At 32.5% G+C, this 24,101-nt stretch overlaps 1 protein-coding gene across 6 annotated transcripts in view; it reads right to left on the bottom strand.

Annotated features, from left to right (window-relative positions):
• LOC148623558 (E3 ubiquitin-protein ligase FANCL-like) overlaps nt 1–24,101 on the bottom strand; it is a 58,752-nt gene that overhangs the window by 18,195 nt on the left and 16,456 nt on the right. For 5 of the 6 annotated variants that reach the window (XR_015919460.1, XM_088565444.1, XM_088565441.1 and 2 more), the window contains 7 exons: nt 22,770–22,826; nt 14,413–14,510; nt 12,208–12,304; nt 8,983–9,051; nt 6,420–6,570; nt 1,963–2,046; nt 568–613 (listed from right to left, as the gene is read on the bottom strand). Coding sequence is in view for 5 of the 6 variants with exons in the window: in XM_088565444.1 (XP_088421570.1) it covers nt 568–613; nt 1,963–2,046; nt 6,420–6,570; nt 8,983–9,051; nt 12,208–12,304; nt 14,413–14,510; nt 22,770–22,826 (602 nt within the window). In the remaining variant the exon portion in view is untranslated. The remainder of the gene's footprint in view (nt 1–567; nt 614–1,962; nt 2,047–6,419; nt 6,571–8,982; nt 9,052–12,207; nt 12,305–14,412; nt 14,511–22,769; nt 22,827–24,101) is intronic. The other variant, XM_088565446.1, reaches the window with a different exon arrangement.

Here is a 24,101-nt window from a genome sequence, read left to right as displayed (position 1 = left end):
AAATTTCCAGACTTTTGTTTGGGACACTTAATGTTTCATGAACCAAGAAGTGGTTTATGAACAAGCGTATGCTGTCCCAAAGTTGGTCATGCAAGCATAACTTGAATAGAAATTAAAAACAGTCCTTATATTTTAATTGCTTCCAGTAAAAGTTTTGATTTGTTTCTTCATCAAAGCCTTATTTAGTTTGCAATTATTAGAACTGTTGACTGTTGACCAATTGACACTAATGAGGTCACAGCATCAAGTCAGTCTATGGAAAATAACCTCTCATGTCCATAAGAGAAAAAAAAAACAAATCAAATTAAATTATTAGTTAATGACAACAAATTCTATTAAACTTTTATCCAAAATCACTGCATAACATGTACTATCTCCAAGTTGAAATATACCAAAGTTTATATAATACTTCATCAAAATCAAATGATTATGGATGAGTTGAGTTTACAAGGTATATGGACAGAGGGACAGACAGACAGACAGATGAATATGTTGATTCCCATTTAACTCCATACTAATTGCTTGCTTGGATTATTATAGCTGTTGGTGTGTAAAATAACTACATACCAGTTATACATGTTAGAATTCATGTTCTGTTTTAACAGGTTTATACCTAAAATAGAGTGAACAAAATCAGTTGATAAACCACGATGTATAAATCAATTAAGTATGACCTGGTTATATCATAATATCAAATACTGCCTAACTTTTCATTTTATGATTAACAATTATTGGTTTCATAATGAGTGAAAGTTGAATATCTCAAAATATCAACTCAAGTTATTCAACTTCAAATCATAACAAACGAGCCTTGGCGAGTTTGCTATAATATTGAAATAATATTAAGTTCTTGCATACAATTAATGTTTGGATTTAGATCTTCCTATATATTTGATTAAAAAGCTGCTGATGTTACTCCTTGAAACATGTGTACAGCACATCGAAAATTACAGTACATATAATTGATATTATGTGATATTCAACTTTCACCAGTTATAATTTATTTTCTCTTTGATTCCATTGTAATATTTTGGCTGCTTGACAAACAGCATATGTCATGGTGGTAGGAATCATCCTTCTGTGACGTTACCAATGGTGTCTGGAGACATCACTTTCTACCGATCAGGTTTTATAGGAAGTGATACACAATAACACAACAACCAATCGCTATGGCAAATTTTCATATCACAAGTTTGTATCAGATTGTCCAAGGCGTTATACAGATTTTGACATGTGATATTAACAAATGTTAAAAAAGTAATTTTCAAAGTCTCACTGTGAATTCCCAGGACAAATGACATCTTAAAGTTGCATACCGTTGCGAAGCTTGGAAAATAAGGCTTCCAAAATCATTATGCTAATGGTACGATGATAGTAGAAATGATAGTATGATTTTAAAGTACACATTCTCAGCTTTATTTTGACTACTTTTAATCATAATACACACAAATAATGCACTTACAATGCATATGTCTAGGTTCAGTGTGTTTTTGGTACTACATAGGGGGGTGGCCATTTGACCCGGAAGTGGTTAGTGAGATCAATACATACAGTCATTAACTGAACATATGAATATTAACAGAACATATGGTGATTAAAAGTACATACAGTGATTAAAAGAACATACAGTGATTAACAGTCCCACTATATTTATGAACAATTGTTTGTATGACAGACCCAGACCATTTCTAAGTTGTTTTCTTTACATCATGGAGTGGAGACATAAAAAAAATCCATACCAGGCAGCTCCCCCTCCCCCCCCAAAAAAAGACTGTTTCATGTTGCCAAGGCTAAAAATCCAGGTCAGTAGGTTGGTATTTTTTTCACCTTATTTTTTTTTCTTTTTGGTTATCAATGATTATTTCAGTCCAGGTTGATTAGAAACAGGAAACAGACATATTTTTATTTGGCCTCATTAGTTTGTACAATATTACTATAAGTTGCCACTATGGAGAAACTTACTATGATCAGCTCCCATAAACCTACAGTTGGGAAACAAGTTTGGTTGTCGTGGATCGACTTTAATCTGTACGGAAGCTGAAGAACCTGAACAATGGAATCAAATGTAACATGATTAACATGATGTAAGTATAACAGTATATCTCTCATAATCAGGAAACAAAAAGTATGAATCATACACATCAACTAAAAGAACTAATTCCAAAAGTGCCTGAAATCAGGAAGCAAAATAGGTGCATAGAAAATGGAAACCTGAAACCCATTCCATTTCAAAATCAAAATACCTGGTGCCCAATATAATTAACTAATAATTATACTTAAAATTTCCATGAAAATCAATGAAGTGGTAAAGATTCAGTAAGTCACTTACTGCTGTTCAGAACAGCAGTAAACATTTGTAAATGTAACGTCATTGTAGAAAAATAGCACAAATTTGGTAATTGCAGCATGATTATATTTGTACCAGTCCAGATTCACAACTGGCTATACCTTTTTCTTTACTTTTGCTCCAAATAATTCTCTTGAACAGAGCAAAAAGATATCTTTATTAAAAAAAATTCTACAGACCCAGTTTATCATTCTCTGTTTAAACTCAAATACTTCTACAAAAAGCTTGGTTTAAAAATGTATCCACTGGTGTCAAATTGAATATTGTAACCACTGCCAAAATTTTAATAAATTCTATGGACCGAAACCCTTAAGGAACCTTGACCTTACAAAGAGTTAATGATAGGAAAATGGAAATCCCTATCATCCAACTGAGATAATGGTGAAGATCATGTTATGCAATTCATTTGCATTAAAATCAAAATAACAGGTATGCAAGGGCTTTACCTATTCCTCAAAGTTCCATAACAAAAGATTCCCAGGAGCTTGAATCACTCAACGGGTTCATTTTTTTTCCTTTCAAGGACAGTAACATTAATAAGGAGTCGTCTGACAACTTTACCTTATAAAGCCTTCAGTAGGCCTTATTATAAGGATCATTTCATTTATTGCAAGTTTTTTCTTATCTATAAGATATAGGCCAAAAACAGAAAAAAAACTCATTATGCATTTCAAGGGCAATAACTCTAATAAAAAGTCACTCTAAAACTTTGACTCAATTTAGACCTTTGTAGGCCTTATTATAAGGATCATTTCATCAACTGAAAGTTTTTCAAAATGTTGGCTAAAAACTGCAAAAAACATAATATTTTGCCTTTCAAGAGCAATAACTCCAACAAGGAATCATCTGACAACTTGACTCAACAGAGACTTTTGTTGGCCTTATCATAAGGATCATTTCATCATGTGAAAGTTTTTTTTCTATCTATTAAGATTTCACAACACTGGCTGAAAACTGCAAAAAACATGTTTCGCCAATAAGTCTATCAAGGAGTGGCCCAACAATTTTGACCCATTACATACATTTGTAGAGTTCTTCTAGCTGAAGAAGGATGATCACATTTATTTTACAATATCATTTATAGTTTTTGAGATATATGTAGATATTGGTGACTGGACCACTTTTGTCTAGCAAGAGGTTACAAGGAGCCTGAATCGCTAGCCTGGTTGACTTCTGTCTTTTAAAGAGCACTAACTTTAACAAGAAGTTGTCCAACAATTTTGACTCAAGAAGACTTTGGTAGGACTTATCATAAGGATCATTTCAGCAATTGAAAGTTTCTTTCTATCTATCATAGTTTTCAAGATATTGGCTTAACACTGTAAAGGGAAATAACTCTTATAAGGAGTCATCTGACAACTTTTATGAATGAAGACTTTTGCAGTCCTAAAAATAAGAATCATTTCAGCTATTGAAAGAATTTGGCTAAACATAATGGTTTTGGAGATATATGTGAAAAACTACTGTCTGACCTCTATGTTCTGTGTTTAGGAACGGCGGCCATATTTTTCCACAAATCAAAAATCCCTACATCAGTTCTATGCAGGATACCCCTCAGAACATTCGTACCAAGTTAGATTTCAATTGGTAAAGTAGTGTCAGAGGAGAAGATTTTTGAAAGAAATAACATTAAAAATAGCAAAAAGCATTGTAAAAGGGTAATAACTCCAACATGGCTAAGGTCTCACTAACCACTTCTGGGTCAAATGGCCACCCCCCTACGTAGTACCAAAAACACACTGAACCTAGACATATGCATTGTAAGTGCATTATTTGTGTGTATTATGATTATAAGTAGTCAAAATAAAGCTGAGAATGTGTACTTTAAAATCATATATGTAATTAACTACAAAAGTGTATGAATATTGTTTACATGTGTGAGTAATTTGCCTCCATGCTGTCAGTTAGCAGAACAGGTAAAAATGTAGATTTTCAGTATTATTTATTCAAGTAAATTTTGTGAAGAATTTCTACAATCATCGTACCATTAGCATAATGATTTTGGAAGCCTTATTTTCCAAGCTTCGCAACGGTATGCAGCTTTAAGATGTCATTTGTCCTGGGAATTCAAAGTGAGACTTTGAAAATTACTTTTTTAACATGTCAAGTAATGGAAACATTAGAAGTGGTTAGTGAGACCATAAATTAAATTATGGCATATTTCAGAGAAATGCATAATTTGAGGAAAATTGCCTTTCCTGGTCATTATTTCCATTTTCCTATAAAATCAGAATGGTGATATTGGTAATCTGGCTATATTTTAAGAGGTGCATTGTGCAAGGTATTTTAGAAAACAACTTAGCAACAAGATTTTTATCAGTAACAGTGACTCATAACTTGACGTCATCCATGAAATACACAACGTCACTGCTTGGGATATTCAAAGTACTCAAATAGTCACACAGCACAGACTTAAAATCACACAGTAATGAAACAGGTATGATATAAACTGTTGAAATCTGTTCTTTTTTCATAATGATAAATGATATTTACTATTACAACTTCTTGAATTATCATAGGTATCAATTTGGTGTGACAAGTTAGTTAAAATTGTATTTTTTTAGTAATTTAGGGAAAATATCACTGAGGGGCATGATATAAAAATGACCATTTCTTTGTAGTCCTATGTCTGATTTTGATAGTTTTGGTCTTATTAGACTCACAATACCACAAGCTTTCATAAAATGTAAAAAAAAGAAAAACATAAAAACTCATAAAATGTTTTTAAGGTCTCACTAACCACTTCCGGGTCAAATGGCCACCCCCCTATGTAGTACCAAAAACACACTGAACCTAGACATATGCATTGTAAGTGCAGTATTTGTGTGTATTATGATTAGAAGTAGTCAAAATAAAGCTGAGAATGTGTACTTTAAAATCATATATGTAATTAACTACAAAAGTGTATGAATATTGTTTACATGTGTGAGTAATTTGCCTCCATGCTGTCAGTTAGCAGAACAGGTAAAAATGTAGATTTTCAGTATTATTTATTCAAGTAAATTTTGTGAAGAATTTCTACAATGATCGTACCATTAGCATAATGATTTTGGAAGCCTTATTTTCCAAGCTTCGCAACAGTATGCAACTTTAAGATGTCATTTGTCCTGGGAATTCAAAGTGAGACTTTGAAAATTACTTTTTTAACATGTCAAGTAATGGAAACGAAGTGGTTAGTGAGACCTAAATGGATTAGAATGAAAATTTAACCGCAGATAGATCTCATCATACTAAACACTTTTATTCCATGTCAGAATTTATCTCAACGTAACGGTGTTGGAGATATATATGCGAAAAACTACTGTCTGACCCCTATGTTCTATTTTTAGTAACAGCCACCATGTTTTTTGACGGATCAAAAATCCCCATACCAGTTCTATGCAGGATACTCCAAGGAACATTCATACCAAGTTTAGTTCCAATTGGTCAAGTAGTTTCAGAGGAGAATAGTTTTGAAAAGATGTTAACGACGACACAGACGCCAAGTGATGGCAATAGCTCACATGGCCTTTGGCCAGGTGAACTAAAAAAAAGCAATGACTGCAATGTTTCATGCTTGATCTATATAATCAATACAATTTTTGAAGTAGATACCATAAGGATGTTGGTGACTAAGTTTGGTAATCTGTCACCAGTTATTGATATGTCAAGTAGTTGCAAGGATGGGTTCAGGGACTGTACAACTGTATAAAGAAAATACAACACAAAGTACATGTCATACGACTATGAAAAATGAAACCAATGATACATCCCAATAGGAAGCTAAAGCACAATATATCAGCAATCTTTCATTTACAGAGGCTGAGAACTTTACCATGATAAAAAAATGTGTTATGAAAGACAGAAACGGGTAAACCAGTATACCCCCGTTCATATGGAACGGGGATATAATATCCTGGTTTGCTCAGAGAATCTATCAATCAAAAAGCTTGTTTCAAATCAAATTAAATCATCTATGGATACAAAAGTATGACAGACGAACAGAGGGAATAACATATGAATGAATGACCATTATTTACAATCCAATTTTAGAGTGGTCATATTTATCAGCCTTACTCCAATGAAGACTTACTGATAGCAATACGTCTATAGACAGCAGACAAGTTAGGAGAATCTGGTTCTAACACCCATGTCTGTCTATCTATAGTCTCCATACTGTCCCAAAACAACTGAAAACTATCGACACAGTGTGTGAACTGCTGGTATATGTCACTTAGGGTGCTCTGTAAGTATAAAATTACAGGATGGATATATGTCAATTAGGGTGCACTATACAGTTGCATTAAGGCACACGGTTTGGCACACCAAGTTACCCCCGTCAAATTTCGTAAAACTTAAAATTAAAAAGTTGAAATTTGGTGGATATATTGTTTAAATGTAGTTAAGCATTAATACATAGACAGATGTAATATATGTTATGGTAAACAAAGAATGAAGAATGGTATCTGAAATGTTTCAGTCCCCTGTCGTATTAGGTTATCTCCTCAGCATCAGATGGCTGATTTTCAAAATACCTTATTTCGCACGACTTTTTGGAACTAAAATTGTGAGAGAATAAACAAAAAGGGTCTTATTATTTTTTACCCTTTTTCCATCTACTCCATGCATGCTTTCATCCTGTGGTAGTGTCTAAGTGCCTGATATTTTATAAAACATAGTATTTGGCTGTTAGTTTTGGAAAGGCACCCCTGATTTGTACTAAAACTCAGTAATATTTTTTTTAGTATGTTACCATGGCTACTAGATTTCATAACAATAATCACTAAATTACTTATAAATGACTTGAACCTCCACACACCAAGGATTTCAAAAACATGCACTTTTTTATGACGAAACACTTGAAATTTCTGTGCAGACTGCCTCAAAACAGCTTTATTTTAACAAAATGAGACCAAATTTTCAGAAATGACCTAACTGTATTGTACTACATTATGATGCTCTGAAAGTATATAATAATTGGATGGATTACTGCTGATATAAGTCACTTAGGGTGTTTAGTAAGTACAGTCAAACCTGTATAAAGCAGTCACCTCTGGGGAATACTCCGAGACCTTTATTGAAAGGTGACCTTTGAAATGAGGTTACAAAATGTGATGAAGAAAGACTTTGATGTCATTTAGATTGTACTATCTGTGATTGTCATAATATTACATGTATTTACTTTTCATTTTCAGATAAAGATTCATGTATATCAGGAGTAAAAAATATTTTTATTCAAAATATCATTCAGATAAAAATATATAACAATGAATAATGTTTGTTTAAAAGTATTTATAATAAAAAACTTAAAACTGTCCTTTTTCGTTCACTGTCTATGTTAATTTCAATGTCCTCTATAATTTCTGCTTTTCTTTTGGCAATTTGAATAATTTGTGTTTTCCACACACCCATAACCTTTGCACTGGCACGGGCACTTTTTTCAACTATTAAATTTTTAATTGCCTCATTTCTTTCGATCAGTGTCAAAATTTTCCATTTCTGAGACCTTTGTTGCAACTCAAACTTTCATAATTAAACTGAAGACTGAAGTTTTTAAAACTTAATCACTGACCAGCGAGTAAATTTCACATCTTTACTATCAAATCTTTAATTTTGTTTTCATTGCAATATTGATTTAATCCCTTCGGCAACCTAATTATCCATATTTACATGTACTAAATATAATTAAATCATGTGACATGGTACTGTTATCAGGTTATGCGTACAAAATGTTCGTTAGGAAGTCAAAAAGACAATTTTTGCCGAAAAATAAGTGACAGTTGGCCATGTTAGGGAGGTGACCACTGATTCGAGTTAAAATATATAGAGAAAACAGTTGGGTGGGTTTTAAAATGACCGTTAAGTGAAGGTGACAGACAGAGCCGGTTTGACTGTATGTAATATTAGGATGGATTACTGCTGGTATATGTCACTTAGGGTGCTCTGTAAGTATAAAATAATAGGATGAATTACTGCTGATATATGTCACTTGGGGTGTTCTGTAAGTATGAAATTATAGGAAGGATTACTGCTGGTATATGTCACTTAGGGTGCTCTGTAAGTATAAAATAATAGGATGAATTACTGCTGATATATGTCACTTGGGGTGTTCTGTAAGTATGAAATTATAGGAGGGATTACTGCTGATGTATGTCACTAAGGGTGCTCTGTAAGTATGATTTTATAGGATGGATTACTGCTGGTATATGTCTCTTTGTGTGCTCTATAATACTGCTGGTATATACCAATAAAGGTGCTTAGTATTCTAGGATGGGTTATTAATTTTACATGAAATTATTTCAATGATTATTTAAGTCAACAGACTTTGGCATAGAAGAGTGTTGTTTTCCATTCCTGTGAGTAAAGCAAGCTATGAGTCCTCATTGCACAAAAACCAACTGGCTTTTAACAACAAAGTGTATTTATAAGGATGGTAAATAATGCTTTGAGCAGTCATAGATCTAATAATGAATGTAAAGTCAACATGCAATAGCTAAATAGACAAAAGCGTCATGCAGTGCATGACCGTGTGTCATACAATTATGCAGCAGGTGTGTTGTTTGAGGCCTTACAAGGTACTAGGGGGGAGAGTGTGTATATGATCATGCCCCTACATCATCTCAACAACCTAACTTTCATTATCTATTATGTTATACCTTGACTGTCCAACATGGATTGAATGGAACTGGTAATACAGTGGTACACTGAGGTGCTTCAACTGGATGCTGAAACAGAATATTAGGGAGTCACTGTACAATGAAGTTGTACATGTTGCTTGGCATACCCAGATCTAGTATAAAAACAGAATGGGCTAAAGGTTGTTTTTCATATTTTGATGTAATTGCTATCTCTTTCTCTGTTTCTATAAACAACTGATCGTTGTGAAGAGGTAAACCAAATTATTTAAAATCAGTCTGTGTTAAGTAGGTATAATACACTGGTTGTTTTGGAGAAAAAAGCCATTTTTCTGCATTTATTTTTCAATCATTACTATCATTAAGTCATTAATTTAATAGCCTAAATTTGCGGTTGATTGAGCAAAGTGTGGACACAGTACTAATTTGACAGATCCAAACAAAATGAGTAATCGCTGTAAAGGATCTACGATCATCTACCGTACATCAATGGTGTACAGTTTCGTTCAAATTGCTTTAGTGGTTTAAGAGGAGTTGACCATTAACCTTTCAGGGGGACTTGGTTTTCTTTTTTACTTAATTTTTTTTTTTTTTTTTTTTTTTTGGCGCCACAGCGCACAAAAATATTTACTTTTCTAACACATGTAAGTGAATTATTCTTTTCTCTTATTATTCACATTACTTATTTTTTAACCCTTCCTTACCAAATTATCTTTTCTCCGAAGTCAGGATTGAAATATTTTGAACAACCAAAGAAAGAACCAAAGTTTCATATCCTCATGCCAATGAACTTTCCTGGAAAAATTGGTTTAATCTGGGACTAAGAATCTGTTTTATTGGTCCCAGGTATAATTTGACCCAGGGGTATGGAAGAAGCTGATGTTTTACAATGACGATGACGACACAGACAAACACAAATTGAAGACTTTCAAAAGTTGATATGGCCTGTTGAGGAAAAAAAAACACAAACTCCATTAAAATGACATATTTTTGGAGCCATCAATTAATTCAAGATTAGCAGTTTCTACCTGTAACCCTGGTGCAATATGCTGGTTATCCTGAGACTTCACCCAAGTTTTCATTCCATGGCCAGTGGGCAACAAGAAAGTAACCTTGATTTTTATGTTATCAAGAATTCCGCATATGTGCACGCTATAGGGGACCTTCTTGGTCTGGTTTGAGGGTGTTAACATTTTTTCATTGTTGAAGACTGTCATACAACATCAAGATGCAGTAGAGGCCCTGTTCCTTGATATCAGTTATTTTCAATGTATCATGTGAGTTTTTCAGAGGCACATTTACTACGTAACCGCCCTTTTATATGTATATACAAATATGTGATCAACCCTCAAACTGGGACTTGTATGCTTGTAATTTTTCAATGGGTGAATTGGAAAGAAAAGTTGAAAGGGGACTTTCTAGCATTTTGGCCTATTATTCTGCGAAATTTCCTGTTAATTATCAAACTGGACTTCTGCATGAAAGCATATTATAACACACTGAACAATGACGGTCTTTGAATTTGGATATTTTCCCAATAATTCACATTCTTCTGTAGAAAAAAGATTGTTTCAAAGACAAATTAAGGAAGTACACAACACTACATTTATTTATATCACAAATATATTCGACCTTGCAAGGTTTCAGAGGAGTTGCGGCTCAAAGAAATTGGTCTCTTCCTTTAGTAGTACAGATTTAATCAAGTATGTGTGACTTTGACCTACTCATCCAAAAATAAATGGGTGTCTTTCTTACCTATTAAGTATGTGTGATCTTGACCTTTGAACTACTAATCCAAAAATAAATAGGTGCAAGCCTTCAACTATGCATATTTGATGAAAATGTATGAAGGTGTTCCAAATGTATGTCCCAGAAAGCAATTTTCAACCCCCAAAATTCTATAACGTTAATGTCCAGATAATATCAGGAAAATGATTGTTCTTGGTCCTTTTTTGGCCTACAATTCCTAAACGTTTCAAATCACAAATCCAGAAATCAATCCTAGGCTTCCTTTTGTGGTATGGCAATTTGTGTAATTTCATACAGATCTATTCATTCATACTTGTTATTGACACACATCATGAAAATACCTGTTTCTGGCCCTTTTTTGTTCCCTAATTCCTAAACGGCTACAGTCACAACCCAAAAATTCAATCCCAGATTTCCTGTAGTAGTATGGCACCTAATGGTATAATTTCATACAGATCTATACATTTATACCTAAGTAATTGCATAAAAATGGAAGAGTCTATGGACGATGACAGTGCCATACCATTATATGACCGCAATTTTTTTGCAGCCATATAAGAAATGAAGAAGGTATGAAAAATATATAATTTAATCAATAAAAAGTAAAGCATGAAAAAAGTTAAATTAAATACATCTATATTAATTTACAAATTTATACAACAAAAATATTAAAATTGATAACTTCAACTAACTCAATATTTTGCAAATAAAGCTTTCTTGTATCTAAGTCATAGGGGCAATAGGTCATTGTGAGTTACTTGTGTTTCTTTAAAGGGAGAGACCACCTTTACATTAAGTTAGGCTCTTATGATAAATGATACCCATGTGAACAAAAATAAATAACCTTTAATGCAAAATTTGCTTTTATAAAATGCAACACTAACATTCTTCGAAGTAGCCGTAAGATTTTCCTTATATAAATACTAGTCATCTGACTGCAAATCCTGTTGTTCCTCAGTGATGTCTGACATTTGCTTACATGTTGTGCCTCAATCTCTTCTGTTTATTTTACTTTGAAGTTACATGGGAAATTTGTGATTTTTGGGCATCGTAATCAATTACCTATTTATTTTCACATTACAAACCGACTTCATGACATCACAGTTCAACCAATCAAGGTGGTGCCCATAGGCACGGGAAATTCAAATTCCCTAATTATAAATCTTGATTAATTATTTAAGAAAAGGGAATTATTTTGTTTAAATTTAATTTTCATGAACATTTAACAGATTAGTTTCGATATTTATGACTTGCACAATAACATGGTCTTCTCCTTTAAGAAAACCAGTACTTCTTGTCAAAGCATTTTTCTCATACTAAATCATCAGAATTATTAGGTTATTCAAGTAAATACAAATTTGTAGTAAATGACAAATATGCACACATAATCAGCTCTAAGTCGACTACTTTTGACCAGTATACATTGTACACATAGATTATGCAAAGATATAGATTCAAAGTGGTTTTGTTTCTACACAGAGAGAGAGTACAACCTACCTGTGGATGAAGCTTCATTTTCAATAAATGACATCTTTCGTTCTTATCTGAATACACAAATTGTAACCAGGTAAACTCAGCATCGATTGTAACCAATCTGAGAATAAATCAAAATATTGTGCAAGTAAAGTAAACCAAACAAGAGGCTCCCAAGAGCCTGAATCGCTCACCTGGTTAAAGTTTGTCTTTCAAGGGCAATAAATTTAACAAGGAGTTGACCAACAATTTTGACTCAAGAAGACTTTGGTAGGACTATCATAAGGATCATTTCAGCGATTGAAAGTTTCTTTCTATCTATTATAGTTTTCAAGATATTGGCTGAAAACCGTAAAAAAAAAAACATGTCATTTTTCATCTTTCAAGGGCAATACCTCTTACAAGGAGTCACCTGACAATTTTGATTCCTGAAGACATTTGAAGGCCTTATAATAAGGGTCATTTCAGCAATTAAAATAATTTTGCTAGACCAAAGGTTTTGGAGATATATGTGAAAAACTGCTGTCTGACCCCTATGTTCTTCTTTTAGTAACGGCAGCCATGTGTTTCGACAGATCAGAAATCCCCACATCAGTTCTATGCAGGATACCCAAGGAACATTCATACCAAGTTTGCTTCCAATTGATCAAGTAGTGTCAGAGGAGAAGAGTTTTGAAAATTGTTAACAACTATGACAGACACCAAGTGATGGCAAAAGCTCACATGGCCTTCGGTAAGGTGAGCTAAAAATATATAAAACTAGAAGCCCTGTTTATCTAAGGTTGAGCCCCTGCCTCATTTGTTAGTAGTGATTTTTTTTTTTTTTTTAGTAAAACAAATGTGTCTGTAAGACACTAATGATGCCCCCGCTCGCTAGATTTGCCAAATTAGGAACATGTTTATTTTTGTATGAAAACATGGTTTGCAGATTTAGAAATCCTTCCAAGACTTGTGTTACTCATGGTCTGGGGATCAATTTGGGGATCAGAAATTCCTATCTACATATCTACATATTGTATCCTGGCTACATAGTGTCATGAAATTCTGTTTGGTAGTGTCAGACTAGTTGCGATGAGAAAGAGAGGACGTATTAATGGACACATAAAAAATGTTAATACCCCCCATAACAAATCCCTAACTTTTTTGCTTGGGATATATTTCTTTCTGACAAAAATAACAAAGTCTAACTATCACCCAGTTCCGTAATATTTCATGAAAATCAAGATCCTATGACCTTGCACACCATAATTATGTGTAGAAACATACCGCAAAAAAATATTTTAGATGAAGAGATAGCCATGTAGCCATATTTCTAATGAAAATGACTAAGTCTAACTTTCATCAATTTGCATAATATTTCACAAAAAATCAAGATCCGATGACCTTGCACACCATCATTATGTGTAGAAACATCCTGCAAAAACTATTTTAGATGTAGTTCAAAATCTACAGAAAGAGATAGCCATACAAGCCATATAGCCCTTTTTTTGAAGAAAATAAGTAAGTCTAACGTTCACCATTTCCGTAATATTTCACAAAAATCAAAATCCTTTGGTTCTGCACACCTCCATCATGTGTAGAAGTATCCTGTAAATATTTTAGATGTAGTTCAAAAAACGTACATGGAGATGGCCGGACAAGCCATGATCTATATATTTCTGAGTAAAATGACAAAGCTTAACTATCACCAATTTCCGTAAAATTTCATGAAAATCAAAATCCTTTGGTCCTGCACACCTTCATCATGTGCAGAAATATCCTGTAAAATATTTTAGATGTAGTTCAAAAACTGTATGAGGAGATAGCCAGACTAGCCATATAGCCCTATTTCTGAGTAAAATGACTAAGTCTAACTTTCACCAATTTCCGTAATATTTCACGGAAATCTAAATCCTATGGCCCTGCACACCTTCATCATGTGTAGAAATATCCTGTAAAATATTTTAGATGTAGTTCAAAAACTGTACGAGGAGATAGCCAGACAAGCCATGATCATGTGTAATCTGGACGGACAGACGGACGGACAGGGGTAAATTAATATGCCCCCGACAGTTTGTAGCTGGGGCATAAAAAAGAGGAGAAATCTGACAAACACTTAAACAATTTTCACGTGAACAATTCATGTGAAGTCTGTCACAAAGTTTATTTGCTCAATTCAGGTGCAAATCATGTGAAATAATTGTATTTGTGTATAGAGGACCACAATGAAGTAATTTTAACTCAACATACTTATCCCAGCCTAGATTATCTATCTCTGCTATGATTTTCCCACACACCAATGGTTCTTTATGAGCACCTACTGATTGTCTGCTTTCCATAGTTTTATCCTTAAAAATACAAACTGTTTATAAGAATGACACAAAGCATTAACAGGGCTCTAAATTTTCATCTTATGATATTAAGTAAAGAGAAAGTTTGTCGTGTATTTATTTAGTTTTGCAAAATGAGGTAAAAGGATGGGGATAAAAAATAGTGCTGAAAATATCTTCAAAAATTCATCTGTAACCAATCTATGAACATACATAAAAACAACCAAATGTTTGTAAACATATAGAGAAAAATCCACTAACGTTGATACAGAGAAATCTAACAATTCTTCGCTTGTCCAATGTAATGTTTTCTAGCAATCAGATTGATGACAAGAGACGTTTGAACAGTAGTGTCCATGACTAACATAGACAAAACATTCAAAGTAGACACAAATCTTATATCCAATATCAAATATATACCTGAAAGCATAGCAAAAAAAGGGTGTTTTTGCATGAATTTTCTAAGTCCAAGGGCCAGTGTGGACTCAATATTAGTTTTGACACACTTAATAATAAGGATTTACAATTCATTATGGACAAAATGGTTTGGACACAATATAGCACAAATTCGAAATTCAATGAGTATCTTTTTTTTAATTGGACCTAAATGAAAAAGTCAACTTATTAGGTGTGGCCACTTCTACATCTTATAACTCAAAAACTGTAGGATATATCTGAAATCTGAGTGGTAACAAGCCTGCTATACAACTGCTGAACAAGAACATAAAATGAAGTTAAATCATGGCTATACAACATTTTCATCATTACCATTCTATTCAGGGACCATATTTATTAAATATAACCAAATATTGTTGAAATTTAAGTAAGTATAAAAATTAGCAGGTAAATGGCAGCCATTTTGAAAATGGCCACCCAAAACAAATTTCTTCATCACCATTCAACTAAGAAAACAATGTTTCCTGTAGAAACAAAAAAAAACATTGAAATCCACATAAATTGTGGCCACAAATGGCAGCTTTTTTGAAAATGGCCACCTAAAAAAATTTTGATACTGCCAGTCAACTCAGAATATCATGTTTTCATCTTCATTATTCCTCTATATCAGAGAAAAAAATAGCAAAAAAAAAACAAACATTTTGACCCCTTTGTTCAATTTTTAGTAACAACTACCATGTTTTTCTACTGATAAACAATTTTAAACTATCAGTTTGTGCAAGACACCCTAAGGAACAATTATGCAAACTTTCATTGAATTGTGTAAAATGGTTTCAGAGAAGAAAATTTTCAAAGATGTACATGTAAAAAACGACTAAAAATCTGTTTCAGGGGATGTAACTCCTACATCATGTTTTTGGACAGATCAAAAATTTTAAATGATGGGTTTGTGCAGGATACACTTAGGAACAACCATGCCAAGTTTCAATCCAATTGGTCAAGTAGTTTCAGAGGAGAAGATGTTTGAAAAAATTTACGACAACAGAATGATGATAGATGCAAAATGGTGGCAATAGCTCACACAGCCTTAAGGCTAGAATAGATTTTTTTGGCCATTGTAACTCAAAACTATACGAAATATCATAAATGGCTTGTGAGGTATGGTTAAAGATAAATCTACCCTGTATTAAATTTAAAAAATTCAAAAGAACACAGTTACATCTAAATCATCATATTTAAATTTATTACTAACTTTTTCTATCAATTCTAATGATAACACCCATTTTCCCCTTTTAGCCCCTTATTTCAAAAGGGATTGGACATAAAACCTCCAAAAACAAAAGTACTCCCTTAGGAAGATTGTGTTAAAATTTCAAAAGATTAGATAAGTTTTACTCAAGTTATCATAAATATACTTGGCTGGCCTGATTGAAATACAAGTCTCCAACCTACCGATTCAGAAACCAACATGTCACCAGTTTTTGGGACCCCTGATGAAAGATTTGGAACAAAGTCAACAATATCAAAAAAGTTAATGTTGGGATCTCAGCAGCCTTTATATTTGTGGGTCCATGCATAATTATCTGTAACAATTGTAGTTGCTCTTCCTCATGTTTGAGTTTAACCATCATCTCTGGTTTTTTTAAGTCGCCATTGTTTTTAAAACCTCCAGAACATAAATATCCTGGACCTGGACGCTCAGATTAATGTTTAATTACATAATTGCATAAACAAAGCAGAAATGATACAAATATAGTTTTTCACACGATAAACAGAGGATTTGAAAAACAGTGGTACTCCATGTATACATGTACTATGTACAAAACTAATTAAAATCACAAACTGTGGTATCTTTGAAAAGAAAAGCTACTCTACAATTACATGAATATTTTAGGCTCAAATTATAAAAAGGTAAGTATTGTACATTGCACCCCAGACAACTTCTTACAGGTTTCCTGATGAATACTAAACATATCAGCCAATTAAAAATGTAATGAAATATGTAAACAAATAAAGGTGGACATAAACGTTCTAAGTGTGTACAATTGACTCTTGCATTATATTGTTTATATAGGGTGGATGTGGGAGGGAATTAAAAAAATCAGCAAACATAACATATCAAATTGCTGCTACTGCACGCAGCTGAACTAGCGCGAATGACATGAATATAGGGGCTTGAAAATTGAATAAAGCCAATAATAGCCAGCCTCCCAATTGGTCAGTTTTTAAACACCTGCAATGCATTGGTTGCTTCAAATTGCCAAATCTCATGCAAAAAAATTAAAGAACATGAACCAGCATTCTGCAGTCACAGGGACCCCTGCTATTCAATGACCTGAATGTTATTGTCCCAAAAATACACCAATCAGGGGCAAACAGTAGGGATATTCCAGTGTGGTTTATGGTAACAATTCAATAAAGTAAAAAAAGATATGTATAGAGTGGTCAGTAGATCAGAACAACAGGCTCCCAGGAGCCTGAATTGTTCACCTGGTTAAATTTTGTCTTTCAAGGGCAATAAATTAAACAAGGAGTTGTCCAACAATTTGGACTCAAAAAGATTTTCGTAGGACTTATTATAAGGATCATTTCAGTAAGTGAAAGTTTCTTTCTACCTATCATAGTTTTCAAGATATTGGCTGAAAACTGTAAAAAAAAATAAAACAAAAAAACATAATTTTTTACCTTTCAAGGGCAACAACTCTTACAAGGAGTTGTCTGACATCTTTCATCCTTTCAATACTTTTGTAAGCCTTATAATACGGATAATTTCAGCAACTGAAAAAATTTGGCTAAACCTAACAGTTTTGGAGATATAATATGCGAAAAACTACTGTCTGATGCCTATGTTCTATTATAAGTAATGGCAGCCATGTTTGTCTTAATTTGTTTTGTTTGTTTGTTGGGGTTTAACGTCCGAGCAGCAATCAAAATTACACTAACTAGGGATATTTATCCAAGAAGAGTCAACATATTTTTCTGAAATTTGCACCAATAATAGATTTGGAAATACAGAACACTTTATCAATCTACTTTCATTTCCTAAATAAAAGGGCAAAACCTGATAAAAACGACACTTTCAATAATCATAACTCCGAGAAGGATCAAAAGATTTTTCTAAAATTTCCACAAAAAATTAATATTGAAACACTGAACATTTTATCAATTTACAATTATAATCAATCTACCTTTGTTTTTGTTTTTGTTCTTAATTAGACAAAAACTGATAAAAACATAAAAAATGACATTTTCAATAAGCATGACTCGACGTTGGGTCAACAGATTTTTCGAAAAATTGCACTTAAAATAGATATTGAAACACTGAACATTTTATCAATTTACATTAATCATCAATCTGATCTTGTTTTCTAAATAATAGGCAAAAACTGCCCAAAACATTAAAAATTACTCTTTCAAGAACCACAACTCCAAGAAGGATCAACTGATTTTTCAAAAATTTGCCCTACAAATAGATATTGAAATACTGAACATTTTATCAATTTACATTAATCACCAAACTGCTTTTGTTTTCTAAAAAAACAGGCAAAAACTAATACAAATGTCAAAAATGACACTTTCCCGAACCACAACTCCAAGGAGGGGCAACAGATTTCTAAATTTTGCACCAAAAATAGATATTGAAAAAATGAACATTTTAACAATGTACATTAATCATCAATCTGCTTTTTTTTTCTATATAATAGGCAAAAAATGATAAAAAGAGACTCCCAGAAGCCTGAATCCCTCACCTGGTTATATCCTTCCCTTTAAAGGCAATAACTCTAACAAGGAGTTGTTTGACAATTCTGACTCAAAGAAATTTTGGTAGGACATGTCATAAGGATCATTTCACCAATTGAAAGTTTTTATCTATTATATTTTTAAAGATATTGGCTGAAAACTGCTAAAAACATCATTTTTCGCCTTCCAAGGGCAATAAATCTAACAAAAAGTCTTCCAACAACTGTGATCCCTGCAGATTTTTGTAGGCCTTATCATCATTTCAGTAATTAGGCCAGATATAGCCTAAGAAATGAGCCTTGTTGTGATGTGGATATTTAATAAAATGAGTTGATGTTTGTGATGTTCAAGTTACAAGTTATAGAACTGTTGTCTCTACAATTCTTTTGAAATATTTGGCAGCTTAACATTCTGCACCTTTCCACTGTGGAAATTCTTGTGGTTATTGGTTGATGACATCACCAGTTGTTACAGGAGAAATATGTAAAAAAACATCACATCGCTATCAACTAAACAGATTTGATAGATAATGTGTCACAATCAAACAACAAAATAATAGACCCTTTTGTGCTAACTGAAAAATAGTCGATGAGCATGCGTTCTACCCAAGCCCTACCTCACATAAGTGTATACTGAGCATGCTCATCAACTTAACACAAAAGGGTCTATTGCAATGGCAAATTGTTTATATCCCTTGTTTGTAAACATGTGACATCACAAAAAATTTACATGTCCAGGTAGACATGGTTGTGAGAATAAGTTAATTTTTTTTTTTTTTGAGAAGTGATTGAACACTGTAGGAACATATTAGAATATCATTAATACATAATTCACAGGAATTGTTTTGATTTGAGGTCATAAAGCGCCCCACCTTCTTTTTACATTAATGGGTGTAGGGCAACATAAAGAATTTTATATCTAAACAAAAGTCCTCCAACGCTAACTGAAGTTCTAATACTAATCCTTAGAAAATGAGACAAATGTGGCAACATAACTAAAATTCTTCTACAATTAGAATTTTCACAAAGATTGCCACAATATATTTTTCTTACTAAAAATACTGTGAGCAAGCACAAAATCAAAGTGCTGTCAGCACTGGAGGCTTTTGATTGTTGTGAAAATTGTAGGTTACAGACCACCAATTCAACCAATGAGCATTCGGAACGTACGCAAAAATAGTCCTACGCAGAAATTACCCCTGTTCCTCATAGTGCTGTGAAAAAAGTTCTCATCTTATTTAAAATATTTAAACAGTTTCTGACAGGAAAAACATTTCTGTACATTTTATAGGTGCATTTTGCTTCTTGTGATGTGAAGCCTAATCTCCATAATGATTTTTAAATATACCCCTATCTTGTGAAAACACTGGGATTTCCCATGCTATTTATAGACCCTTCACTTCCGGTGACCAGTACTGCACTGCAAGTCTGCTAACCCCACATGCCATTCTGAGGATTGTGAGCTGACATATGTAGAATCATGCTGATATATAGTCCTCTGCAGGTTAAAGTTAAGGTAAAGTCCAGAGAACCCATTGAATATTGTGAAATTAGCATAGAAGCCTATGGGAAGTGGAATTAGTGGTTTTTAGCCTTAAGATGAAGCCATGGCAAAATGAAAAGTTTCTTGAAATAGCTTTAAACTACTTGAAGATCTTGTTAACTTTGCCATGAGAGGAATACACTACAAAAATCCTTCAAAATATGCATTTTTTTAAGTTATAGGTCCAAATTATGGAAAATTGGTCTTTTTGGCTGATTTTTATGTCCTATCTTGTAAAAAGTGTAGAAAATTTAGTAAAAATATCAAATATTAAACTTTGAGGGCTATATTTACCTAAATATGGTGGTAATAAGCACTTGAAATCAAGTTTTGTGTAGATTTGAGCAAAAATTAGGTTAGAAATGAGGAAAAACTCACTTTCATTACTGCGGTTAAGGCCATATAAGCATTCCCCTATGGCAACATGGAAAATCCATTATTGAGCACTTTTTTTGCTTTAGGTGCCCTTTACTGGTCATGTTGTAATGTGAAAACACTGTATTTACAAATTTAAAGCCAAATATATCACCTTTTGTGAAAATTTAAAGATTTAGGATTTTTGACATGTGATCCAGAAAAAGGGGGAGGCATGTCAGAAATAAATTTTTAAAAATAGACCAATTTCTCAGAAAATGATTACTTTTAAAACTATTTCTTCATTAATATTGTTAAAAAACAAGTTGTGATTGATATTTTTTATTTGAAAAGTCAGAAAAAGTTCTTTGCAAATATTTAATGCATTTAAGTATGGTAGAATATTGTCACTTTTTTGCTCGCACAACTTGGTTACCCTATATTTAAAAATCAAATATTTAAAAAAGTGCTTATCACATTTCACTGAAACTTTGCAAATGCATTCAGTATGTGTGTAGGAAGATACCTGTATAGTGATTTATTTTTTCTAAGACAAAAAGTGACTCTTTAGGTTACAGACCACCAATTCAACCAATGAGCATTCAGAACGTACGCAAAAATAGTCCTACGCAGAAATTACCCCTGTTCCTCATAGTGCTGTGAAAAAAGTTCTCATCTTATTTAAAAAATTTAAACAGTTTCTGACAGGAAAAACATTTCTGTACATTTTATAGGTGCATTTTGCTTCTTGTGATGTGAAGCCTAACCTCCATAATGATTTTTAAATATACCCCTATCTTGTGAAAACACTGGGATTTCCCATGCTATTTATAGACCCTTCACTTCCGGTGACCAGTACTGCACTGCAAGTCTGCTAACCCCACATGCCATTCTGAGGATTGTGAGCTGACATATGTAGAATCATGCTGATATATAGTCCTCTGCAGGTTAAAGTTAAGGTAAAGTCCAGAGAACCCATTGAATATTGTGAAATTAGCATAGAAGCCTATGGGAAGTGGAATTAGTGGTTTTTAGCCTGTAGCATGAACAAAATTTCGAAGGTTACATGATGTAAAATAAAATTATGATCATACATTTGCATTTTTCAAATATATATCAAGAACTGTTTTTTCCCTAATATGTATAAACCAGATGCCAATCCATACTTCTGATCCAACTCCACACACAAATACAAATTTTGTTCCATTTCATCTTTTTCCTAAATTTTTAAAACTGTCCAAAAGTTAATTTGCATTAACATTAAAAAAACTACAGTAACAGATTATTTATTATACAATGTACTCAATTAAAAACCAATTTCAGCTTAAGAAAAAAAATTCCTTGATAAACATAAGATTTCAAAAAACTTGAGACATTTTTCAATTTAAATTTTCCTGCCAATTTTAATTGGTTAAAATCACTGCTTTTCACTTCCTGTTTATTAATGGTGAACTATTAATAAAAGGCTAGAGAATTTGACTGATAAGTGTGTAAAATGGAACATGCTTAACACATTTTATGCTTCTTGACACATTACTGCAAGAACTAAATTACAAGTACAAATTTATTACAAAATATGATCTTTCAAGGCCAAAAAGGAGTCCCTAAAATCTTCAGTTGATATGAAGACTAGATCTCAATTCTATTTGTAGAAATAATAGATTATTATTGAGCTGAATAATTGCAAGAAACATATTTACTGGTTATAAAAGAGGTATTGAATGATATAAAAGGAATTACATTTTGACTAAATTTTTGTGTAAATTTCAGAAATAGAAGGAACGTTCCAGTGATAGACCGGCGACATAAGGTATTTTGATAAATCAAAAACCTAATATATTACCCTCACTTCAAGTGGACTTATATTACGTTAAACCAAAAGATGGATAATATATCTACCCTTGCACTGACTTGACATTAATTTACTATGATGCCCAACCTACCTAAAAATTTCACTGAAATTGAATAGTTTTAGGAGTTGCACTTAAAAAGTTTTGGTATGCAAAACATTTTAATCTGGATTATCTCCGGGACTTCCTCCAAAGGCATCAGACAATAATGGTCATCCTTCATGCATGTCTGAAAATGATGCATTTTCTCCCTAAAATTTGTCATCAACATTTATTGAACAGTTTAATTATCAAGATATATTGACAAACTGTTGGATATCTGGACAGATAGTGTGTTTTCTTCGTCCCATAACCTTTTCTTAGGAGCCCCTTAGGTACAATTCATATTACTTACAATAATTCTTGTTACTTCTTGAAGAAAACCAGTCAAACTTTTGCTTTGGACTAATCTCTGAAATATACAAAAATAATCTACTTAACTGCAAAGCTAATTCCAAATTTTGAGTTTTTTGAAAAAATACATTTGTTCAATAAATAAAAACCTGTCAACCCCTCTACATTTTATTAAGAGTCTACACAAAGTTGCATTGGCTACAGTAAAGATCATATCATCAATAGGTAATTTTGTACTTTTATGTGTTTTTTTTTTTTTACTTTTCAAAAGCAATATAAAGTTTTTCAGCTTTCAGTTTTGTTTAAAAACGGACATTGTAGGTCTGGTCAAAACTTTTAAATTTCTTCCTTTCAATTTTGTTTTCAAGATATTCCTTCATGCACATCTACATATGATGTCATACGTTTCTATAAAATTTCATCAAATCTTTTGAGCCTTTGAGGAATAGTTGTGCTTACAAATGCAGACAAACAGATGGGGTGATTCCTATATTTATGGAATGCCAACGGGGTCAAAATACTTAATCTGTAAATTGTTAATTTGTAACTTCTTGATTTGTAAATTGTCAATTTGAAATTCATAAATTGTCTATTTGAAATTTGTAAATTGTCAATTTGTCACATATACTAAGTGAATAAAGTTCATTATTGATGAATTGTGTCACGTTTGTCAAAACATGTTTAATTATTCTTAAAGCTTATAGTAATAGGCACATTTTAATTGAAAATTATTTCATTTGGAATCAGTTAGGTGGGAAAATCTTGACAGGATGGACTGATTCTGTTACGTGATTTGTGTCGTTTTTTTAAGGAGGTGTGGTAACAAAACACCAAAAACTTGAAAATTACTTCATGTCTGTCAAAAGTCCTTAACATATTCTTAAAGCTAAACTTTTTGCTACACTTTGAATATATATGTTTTTGAAATATGTCCAGAAATGAATTCAAAATTGTGAGAGGACGAACTTTTTCCAACATGAAATTCTCAATTGGGTATCAGATGTAGGAACAAAGAAAATATTTTTTTCTAAATTATAATTATTTGTCAAAAATATTTACATATCTTAAAGTATATTTAAATATTTAATTTTGAGAATGTTAAAAGGAGAAAATCTTGACAGGACTGACTCTTTCTGTTACGTGATTTGTGCAGTTTTTTACAGGGATATGGTAACAAAACATAAAATATCTGAAATTTATTTAATGTTTATCAAAAATATTTATCATATTCTTAAAGGTTACACATTTTGTGCTACATTTTGGTGTATAGATATTTTGAAATTAATGTAGAGATAAATCCAAAAATAAAACTTAAAGATAAAATAATAAAATA

Source organism: Perna viridis, chromosome 2 (genome assembly GCF_037379345.1).
Source record: "Perna viridis isolate PV_CMFRI_1.1 ecotype Kerala chromosome 2, ASM3737934v1, whole genome shotgun sequence".
Lineage (NCBI taxonomy): Eukaryota > Metazoa > Mollusca > Bivalvia > Mytilida > Mytilidae > Perna > Perna viridis.
Note: the sequence above shows the minus strand (reverse complement) of the source record. Positions and strands in the feature narration are given on the sequence as shown.